This window comes from Macrobrachium rosenbergii, chromosome 20 (assembly GCF_040412425.1).
Source record: "Macrobrachium rosenbergii isolate ZJJX-2024 chromosome 20, ASM4041242v1, whole genome shotgun sequence".
NCBI classification, from domain to species: Eukaryota; Metazoa; Arthropoda; class Malacostraca; order Decapoda; family Palaemonidae; genus Macrobrachium; species Macrobrachium rosenbergii.
The window spans coordinates 36,583,615-36,596,164 of NC_089760.1; the positions used below are offsets into that span (position 1 = coordinate 36,583,615).

Genomic DNA, 12,550 nt, shown 5'->3' on the forward strand with positions numbered 1-12,550 from the left:
ACAATAGGAATACTCAATTTAAAACAATCAACTCATACCTTGTACTGAACATTTAGTCGGTTTTTGATGTCCAACCTATATTTCTTGTATGCTTCTTTATCTGATCTGTCAGTTATATGGAGTCTTAAAATCTCGTAGATGCGGCGTACTTGGCGCTGAAAGATAATGGGGAAACATGACTTCTAAACCTAAAGTCATAGAAATAACAACGTGAGTTTTTTAATCATTTCTTAAACCTACAGTAATATAAATGTCAAGTTTTTTTAATTAATTTGTTCATTTTTCTTTTCCCTTTATGCTCCTCAATTACTGGTTACCAATATATACATACCAACTGTATAATTACTGATTACCAATATATACATACCAACTTCAATGCATGCCACTTTAATTTTAAATTCTGTCCACATGAATACCTTTACCATATAGCTAAAAGAGCCCCGATCTTACAACATTTCATACACTACTGATACCTTGAAAGCATTCCTCCATGTAATTAACATTACAAAATCTCAAGCCCTCAAACCTTGCACCAATCATTATCTCAAAATTCTGCCTATTTTATCCCCAATCTGCTCCAATTCCTTTAGCGTGACTTCCAATATGTGGCCTGGTTAAAACAGCAAGAACAGTTGCTAATATAATATACAAGAGCTTATTGCCACATAATTAAAAATCACCTCACTCATAAGGAAGGACTCAATGTACACAAACACGTTCAACAGCATGGATTAGCTTCTCACTGCATTTGCTTTTAGCTTGACTGACGACCTGCATAAATTGTAACCTCTGCCTCACAATGATACTTCAAATTCATTTTTGGCATTAAATGCAAAACTATTTTGTAAGTTTGTCAGAATACACACTGCTTTATAAATTTTATTGTATTGTCAATTAATAAGCATTTCAGAGTAACTAGTCAATACTGGTAAACATGGTAAATTTTTTGTTGTATTCAACTGTTTCTAAATTGAGTGCTGTACATGAATTGCACTATCATATTCCAATGTTTAACTTTGGCATACATAAGGTACCTTCTCTGAACCTCTATGAAAACAGTACAGTTTCTCAAAATATGCTTATGTGTTTTCAATATAATAACGTTACCTACAACTTGTGCTTGTAACAATTAAACAACCTGTTTGTTTCCACTAGTCATAAACCTTAACCTTAGAAATAATGGTTAAAAGATACAATGAAAAGTTTTGCATATACAGATCATTTCATAAGCCAAACTTAAAGAACTGATATTCATAAAATCATGTTACTTTGAAGATGCAGGTAATTAAATGTCAAAAATTATTATTAAGTAGTTCAATATGACAACTGTGTCGTGCTCCTAAACTTTAAAAAGGCTCATAAAAACAATTTGTTCTCATATAAAGTGACAATTAAAAAAAAGAAAAATTCAAGTTGGTCAGCTGTCAAGGAAGCCACCAAAGGGAATGGAAGAGAAGTAAAAAAAGGCAGATAGCAATGCAACTGTAACCCAAGGGACACTTTGTTATATCTGAAGGGTGTCTACAGAGCTGTGCAATGCCCATTAAGACAGTATCCTGCTACAAAATAAATATCAAAGAAATTATAAGATCACATGTGCACCAAACCTACATAATTTCTTTTCTTACCTTATTAAGTTTCAGCTTTTCCTTTGCTTCTTTTACCATCTCATCATTAAAGCCCTGTAGCAATTTATTAGGCTGAAATGACTCCAACTTCAAGCAACTTTTACTATCAACAAAGTCTCGTACCCGCACAAAGTTGTCAGAAGGATCTTCCACTGTAGAAAGAATGTACTAATTAGTACTTGCTCAAAGTGAAATGGTACTAACAATTGCAAACCTCTATTATCATGTTTTACTTGATATAAGAAATAAGCTTGGCAAATCCCATGTCCCTGAACACAACAGACAGGCAATCCTACATTGGTACTACTAGTATAAAGAAGTATAAAGAACTGACAAGTTTGTGATACCTAATGCAACAAAACAAGCATTAGCTTTATTAAGCCAGTACTATACAGACTTCTCTACATACTCAAGGCATGATTTTAGAATACAATATTCAAAAACATTTTGGAGATGGCAAAATGCACGCACCAAACGGTAGCTAATCACTACGTAAAATCAGCAGACAAACTCGCATACAGATCATAATGTAATTTTTTTTATTTATTATGCCTATGTGTTGTTGAATTCATTACTGTATTACACAGCTTGAAACACCATCCTGAAATCTTCCAATGAAATAATGGTACGTAAACAAGAGCCCAGACCCCTAAACTGTCCAATAAACTGAGATGCCAGCATTACTATTCAATTTTGTTATAAAATACCATCTATAGCACCCCATACAATCTACTCAAGCCTGTTTACAGCATATAGTATTAAGTTATCTATAACAAAACAATTGTAATGTTTCCTTATTACCTAAAAATGACTACAGATTTATTAAGACAATTAAAATCAATTCAATATATAGTGCAATACATCGCTAACAAATCTACGCAAGACTGCCATCATAGCAGACAAACATAGTCTATGAGTTTCTCTTAGAGTATATTTTGACACAAAACCTAATACAACAATGTATTAGCAAAAAATACATCTACTGTATGGAAAATAGGACAGATTTACTGAAAAGTTCTGTAGTCTAACACATCGTAGTAGTATCCAAGACCAATGACTACACAGTGCGCCTCAGCCATTACTAAAGACTGAAAAGCTGCACAGATGACTGGAACTAGAATGCCTTCTACTTTGAAATATGAAAATAAAAATCCCTCGGATTCAAGAAGAAATCTCCTTTCTACACTGATCTCCTCACTGATTCAAGTTCCCATCGGAAAGGGTCAGTCCAAGAAACTTCTTGAGGTAGATGAGGTCTATGATCGAACCCTAATCTGTAACCTTCCAAATAACCAAGAGGCAACCGTAAGCCCCAGCGCCTTGGGGCATACATCTTTGATAACCCTAACATGGGGGGACCCACTCATCCGGGCCATGGAAATTCTTGCTGTAGGACAAGTATGATTTCAAGGGGACCAGCTGGTTTTTTAACAACAGGGCTGTCTCCAGGAAGGGAAGGAGATATCTACCCAAAAGAACCTTGGGGACTCAAGTCTCAGCAGCTACCTCTTTCCGTCAAGTCCAAAAGTCCAAGTAATCTGTAGTGTGAAACTCATGAAGGTCCATGGCAAAAAGTAAGCTGAAGAAATGGGCAACTGCAGGAGAGGGGAAAGTTGATGGACTATCCCTCCCCAGTATCGCAGGAAGACCAGCAGACTTTGGGTCTTTCTGAGATGGCAAGTCCACAACTAGCACAAAAAAAAAAAAATTCTTGGCCAATGTTGCTGACAAGACCAGAAAAGTCAAGGAGGTAGCCATAAATATCACAGTATGGTGTTTGCAAGACTTGTTTGGGTGAACAAGAACAAATGGTATATCTGCTGATGAACACTGTAGAACTTATAGGACAGACACAGGAGGGAAGTCATGAATAAGTTCTAAGCTCACTCGGACAACACCTTACAAGTGGTCTGTATAAATCAAAGGTAGCATAACTGAAAAACTCCCAGCACCACTGAATGGAGCAACAAAAGTGTAGGCCCCCCTGAAACAACCCAAATGATTTATATGAAAAAAATCACATAATACAAGTCAAAATGTATGCAAACTGAAAATGAAATAGATGAACAAATGAAGGAACAAGGAATGAAATCACTAGAAAGCTGCTTGAAATGAGAAAGACAAATAGAAAATACAATGTTGAATCCCTTAAATCAATTGCAAGAATGAGTGTGATCAAGGAATCATAGGGTCTAGACATGTGCAGTGAAGGCTTCTCAAATTTGAACTTTACAAGATGGGGTTACTGGGATCCACTGCAAGGAAAAAAGGCAATAATATATTTATAATAATGAAAAACTCTCATTCAGTGTTTTACCTGTGATATCTAACACCCTGGAATCATTTCTGAAATGACCATATATAGTTTCCAAGAGTTCTGCTCCAATTCCCAAACGCTGAAAAGGTGGCAAAACCAGCATCTGTGAAATTCTGGGCCTAATTTTGTCAGGATAGGCATAATATTCATAAACTGTTGAGTACCCTGCAAATGCATACTGAGGGTTTCCGTTGACATTAAATTTTTCATATCTGAAAGGAAAAGGGAAATTAATTAAAAAGGTTTCTTATGGATCTCTGCTGAGTATTTTATGCAAAATTTTATCGTTCTGCAATAGTTTATAATCACATTAATGATTAAGTTTGGTGCAGAATATTTTTAAAAAAAATTGTTCTACATAATGGCTTCCATGAATTTTACCAGGTACCTGATATCCAAAAGTAAAAATGAAAAATACTCACACCACAATGAAGCGCCATCTGTCATCATCAACATCAATGTAAGAAGCTGCATCAATGTACCAAAGAATGAAAGGCTGCATTCTCTCATGATACTCCAGAAAACCTGGTTCTGATATATCACAAAAGTACACTTCAAATGTCCTTTCTTCACCATCCTCTGCAAAAATAAAACATAAAACAGCTACATATATATGCACAAGTGTGATTTTCAACTACAACAACTACTGTATAATAATAAGTGTTCTTTCAAAAGAGTATTCCCCATAATTCCCACTTCTACCTGAACAAACATGTATAAGGTTTCTGCTGTACCACCAATAAGAAAATTGCAAATTAAGTTAATTTACGATTTTTCTAAATACATAACCTGAATTCTTTTCTGTTTACAACCATCAGTGACAGTTGGCTTAGTCACTGAAGCCTCACAATAAATTAGTTAATGGTGACAGGTAGGTGAGAGGCAGGCTACTGCCCACTCACCTATCGATAACTCAACCATTTTTTCTCTTTGGCAACCAGGGCAAATGTGGGGACGGTTAGAGCTGGGATTATGACAAAAGACTTCTGGTTTGCATATCTAGGAAAAGTGCAGATTGTCTTGAATTACTAATTCATTTCAACGAAGATATACCTAAGTAAGAGGTTTTGTGTAAATGGAACAAGACTGGCACTGTTCCAAAGGAATCAGGACCTGAGGTTATGTACCTCTGCCACAACCCAATATGTGTCACAGGAGAGACTGAAGGGACTGTATCTCACCACCCAGAAATGCCAGCTTTCCAGTTAAATGCACTGATCAGGGGAAGGCTGATTCCTTTAACCTTCTGTATAGCCAACATCTAATATGAGAGGCTGACAGAACCTTGTGCCACAGTTTGGTTCACCATGTCACTCTCCTATAGGAAATTAAGGAGAAACCTGTCTTTTCCATAAAAGACAAGATATTCAGGTCCGTAGGCAGCATCATCATCATCCATGGATGAAAGATAACACTGTACACCTTCATTTTTTGTTATAGAGATTCTACAATTAACACATTATCAGACCCAAGTCTTCAAATAGGTGCTGAGCCATGTGGCTTGCCTTTATCTTCCCATTCAAAAGCTAGCAGGCCTGGCCTCTTCAAACCTAACCACAGTTCCACTAGAACCAGCTGTTGCAAGTCTAAACTCTATGAAGTAGAAAATAAGCAGAAATTAATTCCTTTCCTCACTAAAAGGACCAGAGATGACACAATGGGTCTAAAAGGGGAGGTACCAAGCTCTCCTTCCAGTTGACTGGCAATTACAAGGAAAGTTCCAATTATTTCATGTCCGATTCCTAAAGAGAGAATGGGGTGGAACCCTCCTTAAGAGGATAGTGACTGAACCCAGCCCAACCTTCATGAAAAGGTAATGACAGAGGTGTAGCCAGGGAAGGGTTGTACTGTTAGAACCATGCCTGATTGACTGAGTTTGAAGTAACTGAGTGGGTAATACCACAAGATATCATGTATAAAATTAAATGATCACTAAGATGAAACACTTTCCCTTCTTCCTGAGTGTCTAGACAGTAGAAAATTAAAACAAAGATTAGGCTGGGGCCATATACAATGACAGAGCTGCTGAAGAATCTGTCACACATTATGATAAGACACCACCCCGTCCTTTATAAAAGAATGAGGAAATTGACTACTGAAGAAGGAACCTGATAACCTGGAGGTTACTTGATCAAAGTCTTATTCTCAAAATGAAGCAATGAGGAGTCCAGGGGGTAGCCTGATCCTGAAGGATGAACAAAATTAAAAAACAGTGGTGTAAGAATAAGAAGGAAAGCTATTCCTGGCAGACCTCCCAAACCAATGCAAACAGGGATCAGGTTGGATAAGGGGAAGCACAAGGGGTGGCACGTTCCCTGTTGCTGAAGACTTCCCTCTCGACCCCTCTGTTCTGCCTTAGTTGGTTCAGATGACACAGTGAGTAATCCAAGTTGCTATTGGGATCTTAAAGGAACTTACCTGAGGTACCCCACGCAAGAGCACCTCACCATCACCCTTCAGATAGTGGAATTGGATCATTTACAGAGTTGCACATTTGCTCACTTTTCAATAAGAAATAATAACACGCACCCTGCACATTACTGTTCAAAATACACTTCAAAAATCTCTGATTATATCTTTAGCTATGGGAGCAATAAGACTATCAGTACTATTATTGACTTTAAGAAAATATTACTCCCATACACACACTCCAAATGATTAAATAAATAAATAACTTACCCATATCAACTGTGAACTGTCGCAACATTTTCCCATATGGCTTAAAGGCTGCATCTTTTTTCAAAGCCGCAACAAAGTCATCAATATTAGTCAAATAGCCCGGCTGTAGTCTCTCAGCTAAGGGCTTTATCACTTCATCAGCCTGGAAATTATAAAAAATTTACAATATTACCTCATGTACTAATTAAGCCAGCTCTACTGTTTTCCATGAAGAAAAACCTGTAATATTCTCAATTAGTCATGCAATGTTCCTACAATTAGAATCTCAAGTTACATCCTACACTAACAAGTGGTACTCTTATGTTTGGCAAGAAATCAAATGATAAGAATCTCACGTCATATCCTACACTAACATGTAGTACTGCATGTTTTGCAAGACACAAAAAATAATAGAAAATTTGTTATATAATGAAGAGAAACTTGAATTAAAATGCAGCACGGCTCAGATTTTCATCACTGCAATATTAGATTATACATGCCCAAAGATTTTTCCAAAAATTACAAGTATAAATATAACCATGGGTCTTGTCTGCAAAAAGTTACAGCATCTGGTAGGGCTGTATTACCCACATCCCACTGACTAAAAACAAGAGTGGTTCCTAAGCTACTTCAGCAAATTCCATAACACCATTACAGTATTTACCCAAAGATCATCATAATTCTGATTACTATTTTTTAAGGGAAGGTTCACAGAAAAAAAAAAAAAAAAAAAAAAAAAAAAAAAAAAAAAAAAAAATTACCATAAAAATCTAAGCTTCATATTCTGTGAGTTGCTTTTGATCAATGAAACTCAGAACACATCACCTTACATGATTCCCAAGCAAACAATACCTATAAAGGATACTGGTACATTTCCTGTATTACAGTACTTCTATAAAGCTTTATATCTGACTGTGTTGTCCTGTACTTTATTACCTCAAAATGGGATACTGTATTATGTTACTTATATTCATCGCACACAAAAAATCACTTTTCAATAGATTTGTTTTGATCATCTCTTGCCCACAATTTATTTGGAGATGAAATGTTTACATTCATGAATAATTCACCTTAAAAATAAAATGATATTTTCATAATAAAATAAATTTTTGAACATACTTACCTGGTAGTTATATATATAGCTTAAGTCCCTGACGCCACGGCAGAATTTCAAAAACTCGCGGCAATCGCCGATCGGTAATCAGGTGAACCACCTGTGCGCCCTCTACCCAGGTACCTGGAACCATTCCAACTATTCCTCAGATCTTCCATGCCCCTAGTCTCTAGAGGGAGGAGGGTGGGAATTTAATTATATATAACTACCAGGTAAGTATGTTCAAAAATTTATTTTATTATGAAAATATCATTTTTAAACATCTAACTTACCTGGTAGTTATATATATAGCTGATTGACACCTTTGGTGGAGGGTCAGAGACAGCCAACATCGTTGGAATTTGTTAAGGGTTAATAAACCAACTTAAGGTCCTTACCTGGATTAAGGAAGCTGACTTCAATGAACTCCCTCATTTTGTCTGCTTTCCTTAAGAGGTCCAGCGATCCACTCAGGGGGCTGAAGACCTCTAGGAGCTGCCAACCGGTGTACCAACCTCTATGTGACAGACAACCTATAATACCCTTGTTCCGGGCACCACCAAGGAACAAAAATGATCATTTGACTAAAATTGATGATTGTGGAAGACTGCATTCAATCTTCACAAACAACCATAAAATTTCAACCATTCCAAGGTAAGAACAAAGGGTATTGTTTTATGGAATTGGATTAAGGAAGCTGAGTTCAATGAACTCCTTTCATTATGTCTGTATTCCTTAAGAGGTCCAGCAATCCACTCAGGGCTGAAGACCTCTAGGAGCTGCCAACCGGTGTACCAACCTCTATGTGACAGACAACCTATAATACCCTTGTTCGGGCGTCACCAAGGAACAAAATGATCATCTGACTAAAATCAATGATTGTGGAAGACTGCGTTCAATCTTCACAAACAACCATCAAATTTCAACCATTCCAAGGCAAGAACAAAGGGTATTATTTTATGGGATTGGATTAAGGAAGCTGACTTCAATGAACTCCCTCTCATTATGTCTGCATTCCTTAAGAGATCCAGCGATCCACCCAGGGGGCTGAAAATCTCTAGGGCTGTCAACGGTGTATAACCTCCATGTGACTAGACCTCCTCTCAATACCCTTGTTCCGGGCTCTACCAAGGAACTTTCATCCCAATGATTGCGAAGACTGCGTCCAGTCTTCACAAACAACCATAAAAATTCTCAATTCCAAGGTAAGAAAAAAGGGTATTGGTTTATGGGATTGTAGGGTATTCCCCTCTCCCATTACTGAATTAGATGCTATAAACGGACACAGCGTATAGCAATCTTCGCATAATGTCTTGACTTGTTTTAGATAGTGAGAGGCAAATACTAACTTGCTTCTCCAGAAGGTCGTGTCCAAGATACTCTGCAGGGACCTGTTCTGTTTAAGAGCTACAGAGGTTGCTACTGCCCTGACCTCGTGCGTCTTTACTTTCAGAATCTTGTAGTCTATCTCTCTACATTCCATATGTTGCTTCTTTTTATCAACTTTCTGATAAAATAAAACAGAGCATTCTTCGACATCTATACAGAGACCTTTTGACTGAGCACCAAAGCCCTTCTGAATTCCTTCTTAAGTCCTTTGTCCTATCCAGGTAGAGCCTTAGAGCCCTTACCGAATAGGACTCTCTCTCTCTCTCCTCCCCTGTTATGTCCGTTAGGTTCGAATCTCGAACGTTCTGGGCTAGGAGGTTGTGACAGTATTCATTTTTGCAAGGAAGCCTAGTTGCAGTGAGCAGATTGCCTTGCCTTGTATAAAATCTATATTCTTGCTGAGAGCATCTATCTCACTAACTCTTTTTTAAGTGACCAAACTGACCAAGAAAAGAGTTTTCATGGTGAGTCCTTTAAAGATGTCCTCTGCAAGGGATCAACCTACTCCCCATGAGGAACCTCAGGACCACATCTAGGTTCCATGCTGGTGAGTTCTCTATATACAAATTTGGGTTACAGAAATATTGGAAGAGGACACATGGTTGTCCTTGCACCATCCTCTAAATACCTCCCACTTGGATTGGTATACCTTAATGGTGGATAACTTCCTTGATTTGCGATAAGCGCCAGCTGCCTCCTTCGAAAAACTTCTGGCTCTTGTGAGTTTTCCGATAGTCCGAAAGCAGTTACTAGTAGTGCTTGTAGGTTTTGGTAATATCTTTCCAAGTGGGGTTGTTTGAGTAGATCTACCCTCTGAGGTAGGCTACTCGGGATGTCCACCATCCAATCCAGTACTTCTGGGAACCAATCTCTTGTCGTTTAGTAAGGGGCCACAAGGGTCATTCGGTCCTCTCATGTGACACAAATTTTTCAGTACCCTGTGTATTATCTTGAAATAGGAAATGCATACACGTCCAAGTTGGACCAGTCCACCAGGAACAGCGTCTATGTATATAGCCCGGGATCTGGTACTGGAGAGCAGTAAGTGTCAAACCTCTTCGTTTGCGCTGTGGCAAAGAGATCTATGCAAGGGCGTCCCCAAAGTCCTGATGTAGCGTTCATTCTTTTGAGAGGACTTTATTTCCTTCTCAGAATGTCCGCCCTCACATTTTTTTTCTCCCCTTGGATAAAGTGGGTTACTAGTTTTACATTCTCCTCCTTTGCCCAAAGAAGAGATTCTCTTATTGTCTCGTATAGAGACCTGGAGTGAGTGCCCCTTGTTTGCTGATGTAGGCCAACGCTGCCGTGTTGTCGGTGTTGACCTGCACCTCTTTGTTCCCCACTGTGTTCGAACTCCTGAGAGCTAGAAGGATTGCAGTTAGTTCCTTCTAATTGATGTTTAACTTCTCCTGCTCTCTGGTCCAGGAGCCCGAGACTTTTATTTCCCTCGTGTTGCTCCCCATACTGAGTCCGGCGTCCGGATAACAACACTAGGTCTGGGTTCCTCTATTATAGAGAAGGACTTCCTGGAGCTTGACGGGGACGTTCCACCACTACAAATACGGTCTTATTGGTTCCGAAATGGGGATGCACTTGGTCTCCAGTTCTATTTCCTTGTCCCAGTTCCGATTTAGATGAAACTGTAACGGGCATAAAATTAACCTCTCAAAGGAGACAAACCGTTCCAGCGAGGAAAGGGTTCCCAGCAGACTCATCCATTCCTTTGCCAAGCATGACTGTCTCTTTATATATAAAGTTCTGAAATTTTCTTGAGGCTTGTCCTGTCTGCAATAAACGGAAAAGCCCGAAAATCCTGACTCTGAATCTTCATCCTAAGGCATAGAACCTCTTGGGATGGGATCAGCTGAGATTTCTATCTGTTTATCAGTAGACCTAATTCTTTGTTAGGCGCTTGATGCCAGTGCATCTTGCGTCCTGAGCTAACTCCACGTCTTGGCTTCCAATATCTTGAAGCCTGGCGTCCTGGCGTCAATGCCTTGGCGCTTGGCGTCTTGGGTTCCGCTTGTCATCGTGGTGTTTCACTCCTAGATGCTTGACGCCACTGCATCCAGCGTCTAGAGTTTCATTCACTCGTTCAGCGTCTTAAACTTCTGGGCGTCTAGAAGCTTTAGCTGGACGTCTATTATCCTTCTTCTCTTTGCCTGGTTGTCACGCTTTGCAGCCGGGAAGACAAAGTCTGCTGCATATTTTATAGTAAAGCTATATGCGGGGCTTCCTGCTGTTGAGGACAGGCTGGGGAAGCCTCAACTACGGCAATTATTTCCTCCTCATCGTCAATAATGGACCGTGGAGGGGTTCATGCAGACAGTACCAATCCGAAGGAGGAAGAGGAGGATGTGCGGAAGGCAGCACAGTGTCCGCCACGCTCTTGCAGCCCGGTATCCTGACTGAATAGAACTGTCTACGTTTGTTCTTAGTAGGAGAGCTACCCTTGGGGCTGGAAGGGAAGAGCTCCGGGCTGCTGCTGTGGCTACAATCTGTAGTCTATGAAGTCTTATCATGGCGTCCCTCAATATTGGGTAACTTGCTCTTGAGAGGTCTTTGCTCCAGAGCCAGGCGTCAACCTTGTCTGTTTAGGCCGAAAAGAGGGCCGAAACTATAAAACCTTTCCGTGGACGAACTTCAGAAAATTCTTGGAGATCGGGTGCATGGGGACGTGAAAATACGCATCCTGGAGGTCCAGTGAGGCCATCCAGTCATGCTGTCTGACCGCTGCTAGAACCGATTTTGTCGTTTCCATAGCGACCTTTGTTTATTGCACAAAAAGTTGAGGGCAATCCGTCTAGCACCGGTCTCTAACCCCAAGCATTTGGGGATCAGGAATAACCGAATGTAGAATCCTGGGGAATTCGGATCCTGAACTCTCTGTCTGGTCTCCTTTTGCAACATCATAGACACTTGTTGCTGTAGAACCTTTGCCTTGGTTCTGTTGTTGCATTTGGCAGAAAGGTCAATTGTCTTGTTACTAGAGGGGGCCTACTCAGGCTGGACAGTCTGGCTCCTACCGCAGTCTGCAGGAGAAGAAAGGCAGGTCCTCCTTCTTCCCTGTGTAGAGCCTCTTCTCGTTGTCATTCATCTACCCGCCCTAGAGGAACCTCTATCGGAAGGCCGACCACGAAAGAGCTGAGATACCTGAAACACAGGAACCTCAGCCTTACTCTTTTTAGCGATGAAAGTCGTAGGTAGGACTTTTCTTGCTGTTTTAGATATTAAATCTTACGTGGTTTTCTGGGCCAAAGATGAAAAGGCCTCTATACCAAACCTTGAGAGAAGGGGTGAGAGGAAAAAAGAGGTATAAATCAATTCTGATTTTGATTGGACGTGACCCCATTAGCCAGGAAAGAGCAAAGATGGGCCCTTTTCTTCAGGAGTCCCGCTGAGAAAGGTGCAGTTGATTCGTTGGAACTATCTCCGAGTCCTTTATCCATGTACATCAGATATATG

At 39.6% G+C, this 12,550-nt stretch overlaps 1 protein-coding gene across 4 annotated transcripts in view; it reads right to left on the minus strand.

The window, feature by feature from the left end:
- Hat1 (histone acetyltransferase 1) overlaps positions 1–12,550 on the minus strand; it is a 39,500-nt gene that overhangs the window by 11,128 nt on the left and 15,822 nt on the right. For all 4 annotated transcript variants that reach the window (XM_067122562.1, XM_067122561.1, XM_067122560.1 and 1 more), the window contains exons 5-9: positions 6,625–6,766; positions 4,368–4,524; positions 3,946–4,157; positions 1,629–1,780; positions 39–155 (exon numbers count right to left, since the gene is read on the minus strand). In XM_067122562.1, coding sequence (XP_066978663.1) covers positions 39–155; positions 1,629–1,780; positions 3,946–4,157; positions 4,368–4,524; positions 6,625–6,766 — 780 coding nt within the window. The remainder of the gene's footprint in view (positions 1–38; positions 156–1,628; positions 1,781–3,945; positions 4,158–4,367; positions 4,525–6,624; positions 6,767–12,550) is intronic.